This window comes from Prinia subflava, chromosome Z (genome assembly GCF_021018805.1).
Source record: "Prinia subflava isolate CZ2003 ecotype Zambia chromosome Z, Cam_Psub_1.2, whole genome shotgun sequence".
Taxonomy (NCBI): Eukaryota; Metazoa; Chordata; class Aves; order Passeriformes; family Cisticolidae; genus Prinia; species Prinia subflava.
This window is the reverse complement of record NC_086283.1, coordinates 56,480,865-56,505,405: the sequence shown is the minus strand read 5'-3', so window position 1 is coordinate 56,505,405 and position 24,541 is coordinate 56,480,865. Positions and strand designations below refer to the sequence as shown.

The following is a 24,541-nucleotide window of genomic DNA, read 5'->3' as shown; positions in this document are numbered from 1 at the left end:
AGAGCCTCCCTTGTAGGGATCTTCTTGTCTCAGCAGCAAACACTTCTCCAGGTCAAAGCTGGCACGGTTTGCTCAGATCACATCAGTGGAACCCTTTGTTTTGTCAGTAATGTGCATCAGGAAAGAAAATCAAGCAAACCGGGATGCAAAGCAAATCAGGATGCACATGCATATTGCCATTCTTGCAATATCTACTGCTAAAATTATATAAACAGGTAGATACATAGATGATAGATAGATAGATAGATAGATAGATAGATAGATAGATTGATAGATAGATTGATAGATAGATAGATAATATAGAAAGCACATATTGTAGCATTTATCTCCTATGATTTATATGGCCCTGGATAAAATATCTTTATTATCCAACCTATCCAACAGGTTCTAACACTGTTCTGCACAAACTCTGAATGAAACCAGAAAATCTGTATGGCCAGGCCTGCATGCTAACTGTATTTAATTACATTATGACATCTTCAGATCCCAACTACACCTGCTACAGATGCTTCATCACACAGACATCACTGTGCAAACAGCAAGATTTCTGATCTTTATGTTTCAAAACCTGAGATGGACAGCAAACTTCAGTAAGATGGTGTGGAGTGGCTTCAGTATCAACTTCAGGCACTAGCCAACCACCAGCTATGAACCACTACTGTAAACACCACACCACAGGCAGCAGACAAATATTTGCTGCTTCTCATTAGCTCCTAAACAGGTAGGCACATGCCTAGACAAGAGAACCCCTGCCTGACCCCTGTTCCCCTCTTAGCATCAGCTCACCTGCCCTGCCCTTTTGCAAGCACAGCCATTTCCTCCTCACCACAGTTCTTCCTGTCCTTCACAGAAACTTCATCCTTCCCACTTTCATCGGGCAGTGCTAGAGGAGTGGCTCCAGAGGCAGCGGGTCCCAGCCTTGGGTCTTCACAGACCTCACTCCACGCACTGTCTGGCAAGGAAAGCAAGCCTGGGGAGACCATTGGTGACACAGGGTGGCTGGATGTTTTGGGGAATGCCTTCCTTTCCACAGACACAGAGTCCAGCAGTGAGTGCTTCTTTCTTCTCTGCTCCTCAGCTTTTTGCAGCCATAAGATCTCCACACCTTGAAATTCTACATGTTTACTCACAGCTGTCTCTTTAGCAAGCCTTCTCTCGGGACCTGTTTGCATTTTGCCTTGACTGTACTCTGAAAACTCCTCAAAACGTGTGCCCCTCTCCACACTGCTGACTGCTTCCAGGTTTGTCACAGATGGTTTGTGACAGCTTGGTTCCTGAGCTGCGTGGACCTCCTCTGCTTTATTACTTATGGCCTGTGAGGATTCAGACTGCTTTTCTCCAGCCCATATTGAAGCCAGATCTTTCTCTACGATCAAATGCTTTTTTTCCTCAGCAGTTCGTTCAGATGGAAGAAGCATGTCTGAGAGTTTTTCTTGGCCTGCTGGAACTGGTTCTCTGGCTGCCTGCACATTTTGGCTGCCAGTAACACCCTTTTTTTCCATTTGCGTCTCTGAATCGAGAGAAGTATTTGCGCTTTCTTGCACCTTTGTTGCTTCCAGCCGTCGAGAGATTTTCATAATCTCTGGCAGATTACCTGCAGGCTGCAAACCTCCTTCTGAGGTGTGAGGCTGCACTGCCCCTGCATCAGGCCCCAAATTATCTGCAGGAGCCGCGCACTGAGGAAGAGGCCTGACGTGGTGGTGGCTGCCCCGTCTCTCTGGACTGCGTGTTACAGGCCCGGCCTGGAACGTCGATGGTGGCGTTGGCACTTGTCTGCTGGACTCTACAGTGCCGTACTCTGGAAATTCATTGATGATGGTATGAGGAGGCAAACTGCTGCTTCCACGGCCACTACCTGCAAAGAAAAAAGAAAGAGACCCTGGATTTTTATCTATCACATGCACAAAGCAAAAAGCCCGATCTCCCTCGCCAGCCCACTCCTAACAGAGTAACAAGGCTCTCCCCTGCAGGGAAAACACTGCTCAGTTTAACTCACTTCTGCACACTCTCACTCTGAAGTTGTCCAGAGTTAGTCTTTTCATACAGGAGTTTCTGGGCAGCCTTACTTTGGGAGTGAGCACTACAGAGGAAGGAATGCCAGAAATGTCTGCTGCACTTCAGAAAAGATCCCAGTGGCACTTGCACAGTCTGAGGCCACAGGCCAGGCGCACAGGCCTAAGAAAGCAGAAGTTCAGATGTCTGACAGCCATCCACAGCATGCACCACCACACATGATGGTTTTACTTAAAAAGACACCACACATGATGGTTTTACGTTTTTATGTAATTTGCACTTGTAAAGGTGAAACACTGGCAAGTTAATCAGCCACACCCCTTATGTTCTAGAGCCTTGACAAAACTAATTCGCTAAATTACAAAGCAATTAATGAGCAATTCAACTTTCTGCCAGCACTACCCTCTTCCTTTAACAACTCAAGAAGCTGAAGGTCATGTTGCAGTGATGGATGCATACAGTGATGGAAGCAATTCACATTTTCTACTGCAGCAAGTACACTGCTGCAAAAAAACCTAGCTACCCCTCTCTTCCTTATGCTGCTTTTCCAACTGATGTAAACAAAGCAGAAGCAAAAATGGGTGGTCCCGTTTTCCAAGCGCCAAGCGCCCAGTGGCTCCCATTGTTGTGAAGTAACAGAGAACCATCTGTCTGGAGGGACCTCAGGGATCACATAATGACAGATAATTGGCCACCTTATATCACAGCCCAAGGAGGAACTGAGCTTTTGGGGGGAAAACCTCAAAACAACCACAGAAAAGCCAACCATCAACAGCTGCATTTGTCCCATTCCTTTAGAAAAAAAAAAAATAAACTGGCAGGAGTATAAAAGTGATTTAAACCAAACTACAGGTGTGGAGGCCTGAACATCTACTCTGAAAAGCATCAGGAGTGACAGCTCTGAAACCAGACACTAACTTGCATTTGAATGGTTTGGTCCCAAGGAGCATTTCTAGGTGCTGCATTGCAAACTGATCCCCACCTCTCCTCTGAGCAGGCTGGCCACGGTCTATTTCTGAGGAGGAAGCCATGTAGCTGTGGTTAATGATAGGCTGAGTTCAAGGTGAAAGAGAGGATAATCTAACACAAGTTCAGAGCCTCATTAATATGGCTACCTATGTGCCAATGGCTTGTTAAGGTAAGCAGAAGTTTACACCTGACAGTATATTCCAGTATATTTAGCCACAGGGTAAATACCACACACTGGGCACGGTGCAGGATCAAAGTGACAGTCTTGGATCCTGCCAAGCTCAGAATCTTTGCCAGTGGGTTCTCCAAATGCCTCCATGCCACCGACTTAGTCACTATATAATAAAAATTAAACATCATCCAGACGACTTAGTTGCTGTTCAGGACAGTGACTAAACAAAGCAGGGACCTTTTCTCTGCTGCAAGGTCCCAGGGAGCTGTAATGAGCAAGGATGCCCCGTCCACAACTGCATCACCAGTCCACCTTCGCAGCAAGGTTTCCAACACACAGGTAGTGGGTGCACCCACATTGCTTTTCCTAAGTGTCTGAAGCAGCAGACAAACAATCCCCTTTACACACAACTTAGCCACACAGTGCTTGCATGCATCTCAAGCCCATACTTTTCATGGCAGAGCTACTAGGTTGCCCCTGTGGGACAGTCCCACCAGGAGAGACTCACATATGACAGTGATGCTCTGTGTTTACAAGGTCCCTACACCTGCACCAGAACAAACCCAAGCAAGCAACCTCAAGCTGCTTTCTCATCCCACAACCCCGGTCTTCTCTAATGCAAAAGCTTTAGTGCTTGCTGCTCTCTCAGCAAGGTCTAGAGGTGGGATTTCTTAGGAGAGGATTGATAGGGAGCCTATAGATGGTAACGTAAACCCTTCTTGGACACATCCACCGACAGCAATGCTCAGTGTGTGCCCTCAGCACTGTGGGACGACACTTGGCCAGGTCACCTGGGCTGCACTCTTTGGCTGCACTGCCTGAAGAAAGGCAATACATAGTGCCCCAAGAGCTGGGACCCCCCGTGCCTCACTCCAACCCACACATCCTGCCTTGTTGGAAGGAAGCCCAGAGCGTCAGCCCCAGCCTCCTGTGGGGCTGGGAGGCAGCCAATGTGCTCCAAGGCCAAGCCCTAACAAGGCACCACACACAGATCCTGCCAAGGGGCCAGGCTCGTCTCTGCTAATTGCTATCTTAGCTTCTGAACCAACACGAGGGAAACAGAGGGGGCCTTATTTCTCGTGGTGAATGCTAAATGCTCTGCTGTGCATCCCCATCTGCCCCCAACAGCCACTGCTGACGGTGGAAAGAAATCCTGAGCAAGTTTCTGATTTACTTCTCCTGAACTTCAAACTCTGGCAAGTCCATCAGACTCCAGAAGAGGTACACATAGAGAGCACATATTCGCACATGCAGGCAGAGAGAGATGTCCAAGGAGAGGGAGAGTGCTTACAAGTACTCCCCTCTGCCACCCTTGCAAGCTGTGTTTCCACCTGGGCAAGAGAGTAGCGCTATCACAGTGGAAATGTAAGGCCTTTTCTGAATGAGATGTCAGCAGCCCTCCTCTGGATGGACTGCTGCTGCTGCCACTGCTGTAGTACAAGTCAGTGGGATTCTTGCCTTCATGCAAGAATATTGCCTAATTTTCTGTCTGATTGAAAAGAAATCATATGACATCAAAGCAGTGTTTTGTTGCCATTATGTTAGGTACCACCGTGCACATGACTGCCAAGGTCCCTATTTTGTGAGGTAAACCACGACCAATCCGACCTTCTCTGCCAGAATAGCAAAGCCTTTCCCTTTCCTCAGAGAGCTATTTCAGGTGCAAGAGCTTAGGGGAGCTTGAGCTCTTTAAGGGAAACTCCTCCCTTATTCCCATCCACCACCACAGCATCATGTCTTGCTGCAGCTACTGGCATATCCTGTCCAACCCCATCCCCCAATATGACTGCATTACAAACAAGGCTAGAAAGACAACAACAAAATTTAAGGACTGCACTGAAGATGCGCAGGGAAAAAAAAACCCCATCACCAAACAAACAAAGAAAGGACACACACTTTCAGGTAACACAAATTTCTACTTTGCATTGAAGGTGGCTTCTTTCGACAAATGAAAAAAAGAAAAAAAAAGGAAGAAATAAAAAGAAATAAATGGATAGGGAAAAAGCTAAAATAGAAAGGGGGTGAGTGACTAGAAAACTGAGACTGGGCAGATATTAACTAACAGCGTTTGGCAGCCTTTCTGATGACTAGACGTTGAAAGAATTAATGACTTAAATCAGGCATAGATATGATATTTCATAGGTAAATAATCATTCCATGTCAAGCAAACTTGTCTACAGCATAATAAAAGGAAATTCTAGGAAGCAAAACACAAGTTAAAAGCATAGACAGACATTTTGTTTACAGGTACATTTTAAAAAAGAATGGTGTGAGTGTCTCTCTCTATACAGTATATATATATATATATATATAATATAGCTCGAGAAATTAGATATATTTGCTTGAACAGTCTCCTTACTCACAGAGGTTACTGTAGCTCCAGCAGTTACCCATTGGTCAAAGAAATAAAATGCACAGATCATCAGTTTATCTATAGCGATACCAGCTAATTCAATTGCTGCTGTTCTAGTCAACTGGAATCAAAATAGTTTCAAATTTCCTGGCAGCTGCTGCCCTGCACTGCACACAATGATGTAAATGGATGCTTTCTGAGTATTATGAAACTGATGGGGGAACTGCAGTCTCATTCAGTCTATCGCAGGAGCTAAGGAGTCCACCTTGGCAGCTTGCAGGGGGGAAAAAAAATTTCCTCCAGCAAGGCTGCCTGACGGTATGCCAGGGATACGTCTGTGCTTAGCTGCCGTTTTTGTAACTGCGTCTGTAAGGGGAGAATCGGACAGAATGGCGATGCTGAAAGTCATGTGCTGGCTTCAGAATGCAGGATGCTTTATGGCATTTCAGCATTAGTGAGCTGGAAGCATTCACTAAGCAGCCAAGTCATCCTGCATTTTATGTCTCTGCAGCTCCTTGCGCCAATCACAAGCAGCACGTGGGTGAGCTTGCATGCAGCATCATATCAGTTACGCTTTCCCGGTATTTCGTGCCACTATTTGTAAAAGGCAAATTAGGGCAAGTAAAAAACAATGTATGCATTAAGATGAAACAAATCTCTAGGTGACAGAACTTAATGAACAAATCACAGGATTCACAGTATTATATCACTACTGCAGCCTGCCAAAGAGGAGGGTTACACCTATCTCCTCCTGCACTGCATCACGTTACAACTTCTACTGTCACTAAAACTATTCCAGTTGATAAAGCAGCCTGCTCCTGTTGAGATGTGGCAGCAGTCCCCTGTAAAAGGGGAGGGATGCTGCACAGCCTCTGGCAGCCTTGTGCAGCAGCCCTTTTTCCAAATGATGTCATTCTCCATGCTGCGATAGGTCCTGCCTGGCCAGCATAGCCAAACCCAGGGGATTAACATAATGCAAACATGGGGTTTTTGTAACTGGACTGCAAACATCCACACCAGACTGGGCGCAGGATTTTCTGCAGCTTGCAGGCGCTCCAGGCTTTTGGGCAGTTTGCTTGCTCCAAAAAGGAGAAGTGGAGCTGGGTCTTCATCCCGTCAAAAGTTACAACGGCATTATGTAAAAACAACAAGCTGGTGGAAATGGGGAAGCTGAGTGAAAGTGAGAGGGAAACAGAGGGAAGAGGTTGGGGAGAGTTGCCTAGAAATAAATCCTGGTGAAATGCCTCTGTGCCTTAGCAAACATGCAGGAAAGGTTGACAGGACTAGAGGTATGGCAGGGCCCTTGCAGAAAAATTAACTGTGTTGGCTGAGACCCCTCACCCCAAAAAGAAACAACCAGAGCGACTCCCTGCTGTGTGCACTGGGGAGGTTTGGCACAGAGCCCAAGAGCACGCACAGGCTGCGTGCTCTTTGCAGTCACCAAGCTTGAATAGCCAGACAGTGGTGTGACAGCCAGTGGATCAGGGTTACCCAGAGATTAAACTAATTTGTTCAAGGAAAAAAATAATCCTCCTGCAAGTATGCAGGGGCAGTGTGTTGCTCAGCAAATTGTACACCCACAGCTTGCTGCACACTGGAGGAGATTCTCAAAAAGGTATGGCTCACTGCTGCTCTTGCGTAGTTCCCTAAATTCTGGAGAGTCTGGGCTACCAGAGGCTGTGCTCGATGAAACTTCAGTTTGCCATAGGAGACTGAACCATGCCCATGCTAGGTAAATCTGTCACAAATCCGTCTGCTAGCCAAGTCCCAGTGCTGGAGGTAGTGATGTGATGATGCCGAATTGTCAAAAATTGCTGGTTCCAAACTGCCGGTTTGGAAAACAGAGTGAGAAAAACCACTAGGATGAGAATGTAAATCCTCTGCATTTAGAAAGCAATGACCATTGAGAAAGCGTGAAAAATAGATGGGTCACTTTATGCCTCTTTGAGAATTTGTGTGAATTTTTTTTTTTTTTTACAACTGCGCAAGTTCCAACCCTGTTCCTGATGGAAAGCTTTATGCAAGCAATGTTGTGACTTGGTTGCATATTTTTGCCCACAGATTTTAACTAATTCCCAGTGGTAAACAGGATTTGGGACAGCTTGCATAAACCCAACTGCACTGAATTAAGTGTCCTCCAAAGAGTCCCATACCTTTCCCCTGGATGCAAGGATGGCACCTTGCTGCAGTCACTCACAGGCCTACAGTGAGCTCAAAACAGGACAAAGTCCAAAACTAACATGCAGCACGTGCTGAGAGGATTTAGTGTGAGGGATTATCCACTACAAATTGCTGCATGGGCCACAGATGGTCAGTGAGATAGCTCAGTCACAAGAGTCATTACCCTGGAAAGCAAAATGGCAGAGTGGAACAGCTGCTAGAATGAGCAGGAACAGGAGGGAATACAAAGGGAGTATCTGGACTCCTTATTCTGACATAAAAGTGCAAGTGGGTCTTAGAATATTTAATGCACTCTTCTTCTTTGAAGTCCCACACTCTGGAATGATATGGCTGTGAGAATCTCAGGTTTTGATTTAAGACTTAGGTTTGGAGACATCTGAAACCAAAACCGTAAACAACAGATCCAAAAAGAATCTGAAATTTTCTTTTCTGCTGCTATGATATAGAAAGGAAGCCGCCAATGGGTGATTTTTTAAGTGTAGATAGACACAGTAATTAGCAAGAATTACTTTAAAAGCTCCATAAGAGCCTTCACCTGAAAAAGAAACTTCCGAAGCAGTGACAACTCACAGCTGCTTTGACACTTTCAGCATCTACAAAGACTTTACAGCCTCTCTAAATTCACTTGTAATTAATGTAATATATTTAAAATACTGCCTTTTTAAAGAATCCTCTCAAAACCCTTGGAAAGTTGCTTTGAGCAAGCAAAAATGGCTTCAAAATCCCTCACTTCTAAGCACAGATCTCAGAAACTCTGGATTTTTGTAGATCCAGAAACCAGGTGCACTTGCAGAAAAGAATACCCTTTACTACATTTCAGGGTTTGGGACGAATTAACCAAGCTAAGAGTGGTCTTAGGCAGTTCTTAAAGCACCCTAGGAGATGGATCTCAAGTTATGCAACCAGCCAAAACAAAAATAGGACACAGAGGGACATGTGAGTCTCCCAGGCTCCAAGTGTTTGTTGCTAAAGGTGCAGTTGGACATCGCATAGAAACTTTTCGGCAGGCTCTCACAGTGAATGAGACTCCCTTCCTCAGGAAGCTGGATAGAGTTAAACAAACAACACAGGGATCTAAGGCAGAAGGTACTTGTTAAAGCAGTGAACTGTGAACAGGAAAAATACATGCTGTACTCTGTGTTTCAGTTTTTCAGTCCAATACCAGATCAGAATTGCATCTACCCACATAATTTTATTTAAGTGCTTTCTCCATGTGCATATCAACAGCAAGTTAACATGCATCATTTCCTTCAGAAAGCTTCAGAAATGATGCCAGGCTACAGCACAACAGAGGATTTGTGTTGGTGTGCTACAGATGTCACCAGATGATGGGGCTGAGGCTGAGGAGAGGAGGCCATGGTGACAGGTAAAAATACCGCTGTGCCCACTGTACCTGCCTATAAACAAGGTAAGTCAGCTGGCTGAGCCTCTCCTGTTGTGCCCACTGATCTGGATGCCCCATTTTCTGTCTGCCTGATGGAAGGGGATGGTCTGACTGCCTCCAGGAACGTGTTGCTGAGTCCTGCCAGCTTCAGCCAAATTCAGCCTGTGCCACGTGCACTCAGAGCATCTAATGTGGCCAGACACTGACAGACTGCCAGCATCACAAGGTCCCCAAATATTTGCGTGCTCACATCAGCATGGCTCTCTGCTTCGGCCAACAGAGCGCAGACAGGGAGACATTTACTGCCTTAACTCTGGCATTTCCTAACTTCTGAGTGCTTAATTCTGCACCTTTAAAAAACAATAAACAAACAGCCCATGTTTTAATGATTATTTGTACTAAACCCTTGGCCTTCAAACAGCTCTGTTGTTTAGAAAGTTGAGGATGTGGTAATCTCCTCCCTACAGCTGTAGGTTATGATAACTTGAACTATCCAGCTTTCAAGTGGAGGTCACAAGACACACAATTTCTTCCTGTGGAGCAAGGGACTTAGCATAATGCCTTGTGCCCCCTTTGGTTTTCCTCTCCCCTGGACTGGAGACCCAGACATCCATCACACCACACCTGACAGCTCCAGAGCACGCCTCAGCTTCTCCCAGCCCCAGGATCAGGGACTCAGAATTTCACAGGAGGTAGCAAGATAGCTCCACCTCTCCACCTCTACAGCCAAGATGCAGAGCACAATAGAACCTGTCCTCCTGCACCAGCATTTATTTTTCCATATGGACAATTCTCATCTGACAGCACTGTAAGACCTTGCTGCTCTTCTGACCATCCAAAATGACCTGGTTTGCTCCATGTTGGAGTGAAAGAGGACCACTCAGCATGGCCAGTGAACATCCTGGTGCCAAAGAGGTATCACTTCCTATAGTGCACAAACTCAATTGGAAAAGTACCTTCTAAAACAGTACCTCTGGAGACGTAAATATAAAAAGTTAACCTTCTTTTTGCATCATTGCCAATCAGCAATGCCAAATATCAGGGATATTTAAGAGAAAACTATTGATTACACATTATGATTTAAAAATTCTTGCAGGTCTTCTCTATATGAGAAAATGCAGTGGGACAGTAGAAACAACAAGAAGCTGATAAAGTCAAGTATGCACAACAGGATGATGGAATTTTAATTAAGGGGGAGAGGGGTACCACAGCCCTGAGCTTTCTGTATTCCAGCCTTGTGTGTACCCCTGGTAAAAGCTGCAGGACATCTGATGTTCCAATCCTTCACCATAATAAAGCAAAAATAATGTGAAAATCCTCCAACCTTCAGAAAATGCAGTTTTGCACGTTTTTAGGAAAGCAGAGCTGCAGAGGAAGATACCAGACCAAGGAGCCCAGACTTTCAGGATTGCCCGGTGATGGAAAGAGCAAGAGATGAAAATATGGCAAAGGTTGGTGCATCAAAATGGAAAACAACATGCTGGAGCACTGGGCAAGATTACAGTCAGCAGTCTGGGCTATGAGAACAATATAATGAGTGCCTGTGGTCTAAGGGCAGTTCCTGCAGTGAGGATCAGAAAGGTGCCACTTCCATGCAATGCAAGGAGGGTGCAGCAGAGCTGGACACGCACGCATGCCTTGAAGTAACAGAGCAAACAAGCAAGGCAGAAGGTTAAGGACAACCTAGAATGTGAGTGATGCTCATTTTACACAAAAGATACTGGGATATTTTTCTTAAAGCTGTTTAAATCAGCAGCATAGAACCCTGAAAAGGCTTTACTTTTACAAAATAGTGGCTATTGTGTTCCTCCTTTGCTCTTGAAACAAGTTCTAGGAATTCTAAAGCAGAAGCAATCATTTCTGTGATTGCGGTTCAGGAATGGGTATGTTGCATGGGTCAAAGTATGTGTTTGATTTTCTTTCACGTGTCAGATCTGGCATTGTTTGACCCCTTGCAAAGGTGTTTCAGCACATATTGCCAGGAGAAAATAAGCCCTTTTCTTAGAATTGTTCTTTTGGCATTAGTTTGGCCGGGGGGGGGGGGGGAGCTGTTACTCAGTTTTTGCTGGCTTGAGCTTGCTAAGCACACAGATGAGCACAAGAACTGGCATGAGACAATCCGTGGCAGTGTGTGTCTGGGACCATCTCTTTTGGCAGAAGCAAGATGTTAAATGAGCTCAGTTGCCTCATGACACCTCACTGAACACAAACAGCAAGTGACAGGCTTTCCAAAAAGCTATTTGTTTCACCAGGAATTCAAAACCAAGTTTCTTCCAGCAGCTGTTGGGAAAGACCAGATTTGCATAGCAACACAGGCAGTATTTGTACAGGGCCTTTTCGTGAAGGATGAGATTAAACCTCTTGTACACAGGAGGGATGAAAGCTTTCTCCTCTCAGAAGCATCAAAGAAAAGACTGTTTATTAATCTTAAGAAGCTATTTTCTTCCTAACAACAGTCCTGGATTTTTTTTCTCATATAACAGGAATTATGGGGTATTTGGTCTTCATGTTTATTTAAGGAATTATTTTGTTGTATCCCCCACTCTTTTCCCGAAGGAAGCACTTTTAAGACTAAGTCATGCAGCCTTGACTTATTTTTCTTTTTGGTATTCAAATGTATTAACAGCAAAGTCATAAAAATCAGGCCTGTAGCATAGCCAAGCCTGAAGAAAAGTCTGCTCAATAGAGATCACTGTTTCCACAGCAGTTTCCAGAGGAGGAATGTATGTTTCCACATACAACAACCAGCCTTTTATGTCAGTGAGTCTGAGAAGAGGTCTTGTCCAACCCAGCGAAATTCAGTTTCTAAAAAATATTTTCTTTAGCTGGAAGGCAGAAGGCTGGGGTTTCACCAAGGAAGGTGGCCCAGCTCTGCAGGGCCACGTGGATAAGTGTGGTGCAGCCTCCCCACTCTCCCAGTGGGAGGGGTCCGCAAGGAGATGTGTGGTCTTGAACCCTTCCACAATAGGAGGGTGCTGGGAGCTTGGACCCACTTCTGCTCTGAGTAATGCATTTAGGGCAGTAGGATGGGCATTGGACAAAAGAGGAGAGGACCCAGACAAGAGGCATTATGGATTAAAGACAAGGGCACATAAGGGCATCAGTGATCACAAATATCCCAGATAAAACTAGACTGAAGACAGTAAAGGAGAGAAAATGTGACTGCTTTATTAGCATTTGAATATCGTTGATAAAACACCTCTTCTAAAGCCAACTAACTTTTCTTTTCCCCTCTCTCATCTGAAAACAACCAACAGCTTCAACCTGGAAGGTAAAAATCAGCACAGGAGCTTATTAACAAAAGCTGCCATCTCCCACCTGGGTAAACAGAAGCGTTTGCCACAGTCACCCCCAATTATTTTTCCTTCTTTGTGAATTGCCTTGTCTGATGCAAGTGTTTTAGCACTCAGTCAAAACATGCATATCCTCAGCAGCATCAGCAGGGCTACAGTAACATGGCTATAGCCAAAAGGGAAAGGATAAACCAGAAGCCAGTAGTAATTAAGCCATTCACCAGCTTACATGCTACATTCCTTTTCTGAGGCCAGCCATGGCACGGGTCAGCTGCTTTAGGTTAGATAAATTAAAGTTCAGCCTAACTGCCCACAGTGACAAGTTGTTTTCTTGATCAAGTTTAAACACCAACATTTCCCCTGCCCCTGTCACTCATTTGCTTGAGATATTTCATACTTTGACCCCTAAAAAGCATTTCTTCTTTATTTTAAAGAAAACATCAGAAAGTAGCATGTTTATTTGGATTTTTAGTGATCTTTTCTCCTTTCCCATCTAACACATAGAAGAACAGAAAGACTTTCAAGAATAGCTGCTTCCTCCAAAAGCATATGTCATTACATATTTGACATATATGAAATAAAAAAAACCCCATGATTTGGTGCACAGAAGCCCTGAGTTTGTACTTCTGTCCCCTCAGTCACCCTGTCCTCATTCACCTCCAGTTAATAAGCAGTTAAAACCTGCTCACTTGAAGAAAAAGCTAGAAGGGGCAGAACCACTCTCATTTATCCATGATGGTAAAACAACTTGGAAGAGAAGGAGAAGGATGCATTTGTCTGTGACAGCATGAGGCCAGCCTGGGTAGGCACAATGTCACCCAGTTTTTGAGTACAATTCACAAACGTTGTATGTGTGAACCACTGTTAAATATTCACAAACCCTCCTGTGAGGGTCCCTTGAAATCACATCCATTTTGCCAACTGTTAGCCCCTAATGGTAGTTTCTTATTAATAAAGGAACAGGAAGAGATCCAGAAACAAGGCAAGAAGCAGCACAGGAAAAACACAGAGAATTCAGCACATAAGTCAATATATCTGGCTTACTCTTTACCATCCTTTATTTTAAAGCTCAGTACTTAGCTCAGAATACCCGTCATATTTGATAATTGTTTCGGCTGGTAATAACAATAGATTCACTAGGATTTATTACACACAGCATACTTTATTTAATACCAATCTCTGGATTTGTACCAATGCCTGCTGACAGAGCTCTCACACTGTGTCTTTCCAAGCAAGAAATTAGGTCATCATGATTCATGTAATAAACTGATACACAGTTTGCGGCAATTTGGAAGAGTTTTTACAATTCCTAAATGAGGTCCTTTTGATTTGGGTTTTTTTGAGGTTTTTTTCCTCCTTTGGGAATGTGGATTTTTTTCCACTTTGCAATTAGGATTTCCTAAGTGGATGACCAAACTTTACAAAATCCAGGAAGAAACTCAAGTTCTGCTTTTTATTATCTTTTATTAATTTTTTTTCTCTTTCTTACTGAAGTTGAGAAGCCTACACAGTTTGTTTCTGAACAAAGTCCTGCCCTTTTCTGGCAAGAAGGGAGTCTTCTTTAATTAAGTGACATTCCAGAAAGTTTGCAATTAGAAAGGATCAAGGTACAAAGAGAACAGCCTGAGGAAATGCTTTTTCAAAGAGGGCAGGGCTTGTTGATAATTTTGACGATGCAAGAGGAATAGCTAGAATAACTACATTTATTTTCTTCGAAGCTTGGGCTCTTATAAGGTAGAAGATGCCCTGTATTTACAAGAAGACAACAGGAACAAGACAGATCCTTAGGCATAACATTAGATATTGCACCTGGATTCTGGAATTACTGACTGTAGAGGACAGAGCAGTTTGGCTACCACCTCAAGTATCTAAATTAAAATCTTACCTACCTCAAACCTGTAGAAAGACCACGAAGTGCATTTCTGGAAGGACCCCCAGGCAGAAATTGCTGTGTTTCAGCATGTGTAACTGCAAAACTTGTGGCTGAACAGCTCCACCACAAAGAAGTGCAGGGATGCCCTGCACCAATGAGTCTCCAGCACGAGTCCCTGATGTCACATCAGTGTGGCCCACATGAGCCAGAAAGAAAGGCAGGGGTATAAGACAAGGAACCACTGTCATTTTCTGGGGCCAAACCAGCAGGATCCTATGGCCCAGTACTTTCAAAGGGCAGCATAGCACAGTGAGTGAGCCCTCATGGGGTCATTAGAGGAGCAGCTTCTGCAAAGCTTTCCTGAGTGGCTTAAGAGATTTTTTTTCCACACAATTGTAATAGTAATAAATAGCACTTACCCATTCCTGAAGGCTTCTCTTCTTCCAAGCCAAATAAAAATTCATATTTGGCCTTGGCAACATTCTGGGCATGAACCGATATGTCATTATCCCGCAGAAGTGATTCTGCCTAGAGTCAAAATAAACAAAGCTTATCTACCTTTTAGTGAAAAAACAGCAGAAGGAACATGAAATCCCTTCAGGCAGCATTTCTGAAGTATTCATTTCACTCTGTCACCACCAAGATCATCCAGAGTAGACATGGGCCAACTCTGAGCGCTTCTGAAGAGCTCACCTTTCTGTCACTGAACCCAAGAATTTCAGTATTAAGAACAAAGATCTAACAGAGATGTTAGAGAACCCAACCACTCTTTACCTACTCTTTAGTCAGCTTACCCTCTGAAAGGCCAGAAGGACTGGCCAACTATCTCAATAATACCAATTAGGGTTTAAAATATCGAGGAAAATGTACCAGAAATAGCAAATTTGAGTATGTATGTCATAATACTGGGACCCATGGGAAAACTACAATTGGGGCAGGCTGTTTCTTTGAAAAGAGAGTGGGGCAGAGAAAGTGAGGAGCAAGGACCGCCAACAAGGATGATTAAAAAAGGGAAGAAGGATAAGGTATGCAAACATACATGCAAACATGTAGGAGTACTGTCTAAGGGTCCCTGTCAGGCAGCCCATGCATGACCACCATTGTTTAGGTCATGACAAGAGCCCAACTTGGTTTTACAACCATACCACACAAGTCAAACCTGCTTATCTGGCCAGGAGGCAGGGAGAGGACACAGGGTGGTGAGCCCAGTGAGCAGGGGAACACCTGGAGGGGTGGATGGACAGACGGATTGAGCAACCAATTCTACCCAGTGGGAAGGTGCTGGTGCCACCAGCACCTTCCCACTGCTCCTGTCTTGTAAATACACTTTGACAGAGTAAAGGTCCACTTTCTCAGTAGAGAAAAAAGCTACAGGACTAAGATCAAAATACTTTTCTAGACAGGCAGGGACAAAACAAATCTCTATGATAAAGCACACACCAGCAATAAACTGCAGTACAAAAACTATCTAGAGTCAGCATTAACTTTCTTCCCAGCTGGGCAAGACAGAGCCCGTAATTCTTCTGTTTGAAGTGACAGATAAAATAAATCACTAACTCTATAAATTCTTCAGTGAACTTTATATTCATATGAGGCAGTCAATTGTTGTGGCATAGCAAGCCATGGCATGGTTTACATTGGTGAAAGCATTAGCTTACAAAAATACTCTTGAAAAACCAAAGTTAAATGGAACATTCTGCCCCCCAGGAAAACAATAACTTTAATGCATTTCTATCAAATACTCAGGATAAGCATCAGATACAAACAGAAGTTCGAAGTACAAGGGACATATAATTCACAGGAACATAGTCATGGCTCTTTAATCAGAGATGGATGGAATCACAAATCCATATATTCCTCCTAGGCCATATGTCCAACAATTACATTTTCTTCCAAGAGCATATTGATGAATATCTATCTTGCCCCATGCCCTAGAATGGTTTTGCTCCATGTTCTCCTGTCCTTTTACACCCATTTTTTCTCCTGCCTTTCTGCACTGTATCAGTTCTGTAAGATTTAGTCCAACACCACTCTGCCCTAAGTCGACAGCAGATCTTACACAGGGGTCTTGGACTAATTTATTTACCATTCACAAGGCTAACTACTCTGCACTAGGGCTTCCAGTACATTGGTGCACAAGCTACAAGCCTACCCAATCCCTTGGTAAAGATGTGATGGAACAGATAAAGGACTTTCTAGCACAAAGATGACTATCACAAGCATGACAAAATGAGCTTGGAAGAAATCTCCATGTCTTGTCATGTCTGTCCTACCTTTACAGGGCTGCATTCATTCACTGGCAGGGAGGTAGGAAGGGCTAGAAAAGGAATAGTTGGAGCCAGAGTACACAGGAGAAGGCTCTTTGTCTGCAACAGCTTAGACAGGAGTAGCTTACAGAGCCAGACAAAAATTCAGCCTACTCAGATGGATGTCAAGGGATGGGATGGCTAACTACTAGCTGACGCCAAATCCCAGTGACACATAAATGAAATGGAAAATAAAATGAACAGAACAGTCCAGTTCCTGAGCAGTAAGGAATTTCTGATCTATACCCCTCTGGGACACAGCTTCTCCATCCCTCAGCCTTTCTTTTTGAGATTTCACAGACATCTGCTGCACTGAGCATCCCTGCCAGCAAACACATGTTCCAAGGATCTCTATTTGCCTGTACCTTATTGTAAAGCAAAGAAGAAAACTCCAGCTCACAGCACCCTCTGCATCATCCAGTAACAGTCACAAGTAAGTTGTCAAATTAATGAGGTTTCTGTGTATAGGGCATTATTTATCAGTTAGCCTAAACAAAGGCTGCAAGATCTTAGTCTTTGCATCTGAAAGGGGTAACTTGATTTTCAGAAGTGCTTAACATTGCTGATGAGAATTACAGATACTGGCTTGTGTATGGGAACAGCTGTATTTAACATCTATTTAGGTTGTCAGAGTACTAAAAGGATGTATAAAGAAAGTCCAGATCCAGGCTTAAGGGTAAGTTTACCATATTTCATCCAAACAAGAAATATTAAAAAAGAATGCAAGAGCAGGAAAGAATGGGGATGCTTTGAAGTCAACGCTAGCTTTTAAGACTATTGCTTTACCAATGTCCAAATCAAGAGACATGTGCTCTCGTTTCCTTCTTTCGATCTACCACTCACCCAAGCCTTGCAGAAGTCAAGATGCCCTGAAACCAGAAGCCCAGAAATGCGCTGGACAAACATTCATGGTGCTTTCAAGCTGCATTAGCAAAGATTAAATACAAGCAAGATTGAAAGGGATATAAAACTCCTGCTTAAGCCTTCTCTCTCAGCTCAAGGGCAAAGAAATCTGCATCCAGGTCAGCTCATTTCATGATTGCTTCTCTCAGTGGGCTTTAACTACCACTTTTGATGCATCTCATCTTTGTCACTGCTGAAGAGGGTGACACTTAGAGCACCAATACCCTTAAATCAGCCCAGCTGTACATACATTTCTCATACGCCATATACATATTATTTTTCCACTCCAGTGCTTCTGGGCAGAGAAGCAGCAAGTTCCTACCCATTTGTGCATCATTCTTGCAGGGCTTTTTGCCTGTTTGAACATGTTTGATCAAGCCTACTTCTCTAGGTCATAGCTCTTGGTCAGGAGTTAGGAAGGCTGCATTTGCCTCTCACTGAATTTTAGATAACATTTATCTAAAGGCATTAGTTTGCACTTGGCTGTCCTCATGCCTCAGACCTCCTGCCAACATGCTGGACCAGTTTCTATTGACCTCACACAAGGCATTGGCATGGGTCAACAGAGGTCCCATCTTGCTGGCCTTCTGTTTCATGCTTAGGGAGCAAAGAGTTTCTTTAGGATAAGTTTGTGGTGCTTGTGGTGGTTTCAGGCCAGCACAGGAATGAAGCTGCTGAATCAGTGTCTCAGCACTGAACTGAACAGCAGCAGGATGCTAAGAACACAGGGTTCTGCTAGTCCAGCAGGAGCTGCCAAGGACAGGTAAGTCAGCCCTCCATGAAGCACACACGTTGCCTCTGCTCTGCTGTCTGGATGTGCAAACGGAGCAGCAGGTCAGTACCTGCAAAGAGAATCTGTTCCCACAATTCCACCCTGAGAGGTGTCTTTAGCTCCTGATGAGAGCCAGGTGCTGCCTTTCCTGAAGCACAGTTTCTCTCTCTGGATGAATTTCATTTCAACTCATAAGCTTCCCTCAAACTGCCCTCCAAAAATCCCAGTGGTTTTAGATAGGTAGAGTGAGTCATAAAAAGCTGAAGAAAATGCTTCTCCTTTCTCCACAGAAGAAAAGCACCAAAAGCACTCTTTTGACTTTCATTGAGGTTCTGGTTGGAACCTTTTTTGGGACAAACTGGTTTTGTCTTGGGGCCTTTTTTTTCTTTTCAAACTGTCTTGGGGTGAACATTTCCTCCTGACTTGTCTCAAACCAAGACACATACCTACACGTCAGAGAACTTTAACTGAAGAATATCAGACTCTTGCTATCTCACCACTGTTTTCAGCTGAGCTGACAGGAGAGCTGGGCATTCTCTCAGTGGAAAGGGGTAACATTGTCTACAGCTGCTGACAAAGAGTAGGTCAGTCTGAGCACAAAGAACCAGTGTGAACCCATGCGTCCTGAAGCACTCACACTTCAGGTCATACGTTTTCTTTGAAAATGTTTAATAAGGGGGAAGTATTCAAAAGAGCAGATAATTAAATGGCAAATTCCAGTCTGAAATTTTTCAGACTCCCTGAGAGGACAGATGCTGTTAAGACAGACTCAATCCTTGCAGGAGACCTTGGAAAAGAGTGCTTGAGAAAAAGCAAAACAGGATGGGTGCTCAAACATGAGTCTTCAGGGAGCAACAGTCAGCCAAGATTCTGGATAGCAAGAGACCCCTTCTATTAAGGGGCAACATCAGAAGGAAGGGACCTAAGGACCATTCATGAAAAATAGTTAGCTGGGACAGAGAGGTGCAAGCATCCTCAGGCATGTCTCCACAGCTAAGCCATACCATGAGAAAGCCTCAGTTTTACATGCTTTCACATGTGCACAGCTTGTCTCTCAGAGCTCCCTGCCTTCCCCCTCAGCCACACCACCACTGGATGTCAGCTCCCTGACAGCAAGCAACAATCCCCATACTGGCAGCGCCTTTTGGAGGTTTTGTTGAGGCTACTGCGGAGACGCTGCAGTATTGCAAGAAAGCAGAAAAAAGCCTTGAAGAATGCCTGTAAATCACAGTCTACCATGGAGAATTTCACAGCCACACCTGGACCATTTCTAATCCCAGGCTGTGCTTGTTCCATTCTCATTGCTTCAACAACATCTCTAGCAGAAAAAAATTCAATTGCCTGTGAGCAACTTATCAAATCCCCTGAGATACAGTTTAAGCTTATGCTCTCAGCAGGAATGATGGACAGAAGGTTCCCACAGATTTTAAAACCTTCTCCGGCAAGTTGCAATGTTATGGACAAGTCTTTACAGAATCCAGCATTGACAGCTCTGCCTCTGCTGCCACATCATCCCTGCGTGGCCAAAAGCTTAGCGAACTTCACTGCTTTTGACAGGTCATACCAATTCATCTGAAAAGACTATGCCTGTTGAGTTTCTTTTTGATTCACTTTCCTAAGTAACAGGATTAAATGCAGAAAGCTGGCATTAAAATAAACTTGCTAACTAGTGAAACCTAGTGCATCGACATCACAGGAAGAGTGTGGGTGCTCACACTAAGACCACTAGCAAGGGTCATAGTGTTTAATTCCATCTCACCTCATACACCATACTTGTGTTTTTCTCATACCTCTCCACACTAATACACATGTTTGCAATTCTTGAACTAAAGCATTAGTAAAATAGATTAAAATTCAAAAGAACAGGAGCTTTGCATGGCTTAATCTCGGCTGAAGCTGCTAAAACTTAATGCGAGCCAAGGTTTTGAAAGAGAAGAAATCTCAGCCTGGGTTTTAAACTAATTCCTAACTATCAGGAGTTGCAGGGAGATGTATAGAAAGCCAGAAGCTGGGGAGGAAAGAACAGGCTTGTGTGAGAACACTGCTTATAGCTGTTTTCCAGCAGAGAAGTCAGGATTTTAGAGAGGATCATGTAAGACTTTTCAGCTGTGAGGCAACTGAGAGATGTGACAGAGGTGCTTGAGGTGCCTGCAGTGATAAGGGGTCTGAAAAAAGCAAAGAACAGTGAGTAATTCAGCACCTTTTTTTTTTTTAATGTAACAGCCAGAGGACAACAAAAGAAGGTATGGGGAGTCAGCACCACACCAAGGAGAACATGATTCCTTGTACAGTTTGTAGTAAAAACCACCAACCTCCTTGCAAAGCAAGGTCACAGAAATCAAAATGCTGATACACCTGACAAGGAGGGTGAACAAGCTGAAGGGATACAAATCCTTAACAATATAGAAATCACATGGTTCTTATGAATCTCTAAGTTGAACTCCTCCTGGGCATCTGCTGACCTCCATGACCACATACATGCTCCTGGGCTAAGGCAGCCTTGAATCCAAACCAGTGCAGTGAGTCACCATTACCTGCTCACCAGGCTTCGGCATGGTCATGGACTGGACAGATCTCAGGCTTGGCACCATCCAGCCAGCTCCTCTTGAGTCCTCACCACAATACACTCCACAGCTTACCCCAGGGATCACCAAAAGGCATCAGGGCACCGCAGGCTTCCTGTGCCATTACTCCCAGCACTACAGCATTTGTTTACTATGAGCAGCCTCACAGGAAGCAGTCAGGCTAGAGAGAGCAAAACTGAAAGGGTGCAGATACTATCAAAGCTGCTCTCCCTGCGCAAAGGCAGACTTCACAGAAGTTCAGTGTCTAAAGAGAGGTTCAGTTCAGAAATGATGCAAAAGACTTGCTGCTTAGAAAAAAACCCTGTGAACAGTGACAAAAAACCTCAAATTAATGTCTTCACAGCAGTATCAGGCAGGTAAAATTTGTTTCCAGTCTGGTTGCCTTGTTTTAGACTTGCACTTGAGTTTTTCTCCCCTTAAAGAAATGTTTGCTTTGTTGTTTGGTTGAAGTTGTTAGGAAGCAGTCGGCTGTTATACAGAATTAAATGCTTTTTATTATGCAAAGGCTGACGCTGTCTGAGCTGTAACTGCATGGTTGTGGACAGCATATTAATTCAAAGTCTGTATGATTACACTTTACCATTAAAGGTCACTCAGCATTTTGTATTTGCCAAGTCAGTGATTTTTGATGCATGTTGTAGGGACCTTTGGATATCTATGCATTTATTCTAAGGTATGTACAAGAATCAAAACAAGTCCTCTGAGAAAAATGCTTTAGTTCACTGCCTGAACCACTGTGCTCTTAGACATAATACATACAGAAAATGAAAAACACACAAAACTTTTATAAAGCCACAGTGCAAGTATTTTTCCCGAATTATGTCAAAAAGCACTGGGGTAGGGGTATGACTTGAGAAAAACTGTGCAAAGACAGCATACTTTATCCAGTGAATTCTGTAATGCATGTAGTAGACATATTGCATTTACTGTTTTTGTTCAATCTGTTCTAGTATATTTAGCAAACTGACAGACTGCTTGTCTTCAGCAGGTAGTGTGCTTCCATCGTCTTTAGGCATCTCAGATGGCAGAACAATCTTTGGACAGGCTACAGGTCTGCTCCACATGGATTTCTACTCCATGGAAGCTAAAATGTGAATATACCTAAATGTCTTATGAGCCTACCAGAAGTTAGTTCTGTATCTTTAAGCAACTAAATTCTTTCCAAAACCCTAGCCAACATCTGCTGTCCTTTGAAAATTTACAGACAGCATCCTCTGCCATGTGCTGTACATTCTTTATGTCCAGCTAAATATACACTGCTTTTATGGATGGAAGGACAGGGTATTGGGGAGCTCATCTTCATTTTTCAAATCAATATTATAAAAATAGTTTAGGATAGTGTCCCCAAGCGATTAAAATATTCCATTTCAGTAATGGTTAAAAAAACCCAAAAAACAAAGAACAAACCAACAAACAAAAAAACCACCCCACACGCAACCATCAGACCACTCTATACTGGAAGAATTTATCTTTGCTGAAGGGAAAAAAACTGCATTTTCTCTGCAGCAAGCGCAAACTGCAGAATTACAACACAGCAACAGAGTACGCAAAAAGGGGTATGTATCTCCTGCAAACTTAGACATAGATTATTGATTCTACATGATTATTTCATATCACATATTTAAATTAATTTCACAGCTTTCACCTCAGCAGTATTTTCTGAGCCTTACCTAGATTTAACAGAAGATTTTTGGAACGAAAATTTGACTGAAGTTTAACCAGAGCCATCTTATCTCTGGCGCAATCGAGGCAGAAGCATGAAAACACATCAACAAATTTCTCCTGATGGGCAGCCAATGGGGGACTCAAAATATTGTTGTAAGACTGTTTTCTTGCTAAGAAAGTGCACCTTAAGGACTGCAGCATTGCTGGGCAGCTATGGCCCTGTAAGCAGTCAGGAGCCAACAGGCAGTTTCAGCTGTGGCAGGAAGGCAGAAGACATCAAAGATGTTACATCCCCCACAAGCAGCACAACACAGGCCAGCTGGAACTCATGTCCCACTGGTGAGGAAGTTAGTACCTCTTCTTTCTTCCTCATTAAGTCACAGCAAGTCCACAGACAAGACAGCTGACAACAACCAGAACTTGCTGGTACTAGAATTTGTTTCCTCTTGAGAAAACAGCTTCCCTGGCAAGCATTCTTCTGTTAGCACTGACATGCAGACATATCCCAGGCCTAAGTGCATCTTGCCACCACATTTGGCATTCATTCCGCCTGGGAGATGCATGTATTACTCAAATGACACTTCCCATTTGAAAACTGTTGTAAAAAAATAATGAGTACACTTTAGCCACCTCTTCCACTGCGCCATTTCATGCCAAGAAGAGAAAGCAGGCCCCATTCATTGCTTCTGCAAAAAGGGAGGCTTGTATTATGTAATCTGTGTAATTTAGGTTGTTTTCTTAAAACAACTCCCAAACTACTGCATCACAGTTTCAAGACAAGGGCCTCTTTTCAGTCATAGAATCATAAAATATGCTGAGATGGAAGGGACCCACCATCAAGTCCAACTCCTGGTCCTGTGCAAGACAGTCCTTTCACCAGGCAGCAAAAAGTTGATGTGTCTATGACGTGATGTTCTTGGCAAGCGAGGCAGTGACCAGTGTGTTTCTGCCCTTGCAGGCCATCCTCAGAAGCCAGCTCCAGCCTGATTTCCTTTGGCTTAGCCCAGCAGTTGCAACACTGAAATTCCAAAAAGGAAGCAAGCGCCACATACTTTCCACAGCTATCACTGGTGGCTGAGGTACTCAGTGGAGGTGAAAACGCAGTGCCCACACTCTGATGGACAGCTTGATCCCTGACGACAGCCTGATCCAGTGCCCAAACAGGTTTTTTTACTTACAGCATCCAGGAAGTACAGTCAATTCAGGAGCCATTCAAGCTTCAAGGGCTAGATAATAACCGAGCTGCTCTGACTCCTGATTCAACCCCGTAGCAACCAAGCCGGAACCCAGAGGGCTAGCTCTCACCCCACCCTGCTTTTAAGCACCATCCACAACCTGCCTTGCTCATCTCTTTAAAGCAGAGAATAAATGTTTGGATGCATTAGCATCACAGGAGTCTGTGGTCTCAAACAGAAGCTGGCAAAACAGCAAGAAACATCTCAGAGCAAGGAGGAGCTGCACACAGAGAAAGTATCTGGAAACATGACGCAGAAGTATACTTCAAACAGTGCCATTTCCAAGAGGAATGGAACACTTACATCTAGAATGAAGGTGTCAGGCAGACACTTTGAGCCAGTCTCAAACAGCTTTGTCATCTAACAGAAGAAAATTATTTCTAACACACACACTCCCCCCACTCCCCAACTTCACATCCCTACAAACAGGAAAATAAGGTCTGAAAATAATCTCTGTGATCATGGGGTTTGGAGGGCATCAATCTATTTAGAAAGATATTCAGAAGTTTAGGACACAAATTGTACAAGACCTAAATTTGTTTATCTGAGGACCCACTTTTCTGTACAATCACTGTCCAGAGAAGCTCCCTAGCACACATCTCCCTTCTCAGCCTTCCAGAGGGAAGGAGCCACACAAAATTTTACAACCCACCAGGATGCAATGAACCACCTAGGTCACAGAGCAGGTCTGGGTGGGACAGGCAGATCGAGAAATCCCTGCTCCACTAGAAGCCAGCTCTCCATCAGGGACCATTTGCAAGGACATATCCCTTCAAGGATGGTGGGTGGCACATGTCCCTGCTGAGCCTAGGAACATTCTCTCACCTTTGCTGGGTG

The 24,541-nt window shown here is 44.0% G+C and overlaps 1 protein-coding gene across 3 annotated transcripts in view; it reads right to left on the bottom strand.

Moving 5' to 3' along the window:
- Positions 1–24,541, bottom strand: part of LOC134563821 (PH and SEC7 domain-containing protein 3-like) — a 109,982-nt gene that overhangs the window by 82,870 nt on the left and 2,571 nt on the right. For 2 of the 3 annotated variants that reach the window (XM_063422132.1, XM_063422134.1), the window contains exons 2-3: positions 14,658–14,766; positions 787–1,855 (exon numbers count right to left, since the gene is read on the bottom strand). In XM_063422132.1, the coding sequence (XP_063278202.1) occupies positions 787–1,855; positions 14,658–14,766 (1,178 nt within the window). The remainder of the gene's footprint in view (positions 1–786; positions 1,856–14,657; positions 14,767–24,541) is intronic. The other variant, XM_063422135.1, reaches the window with a different exon arrangement.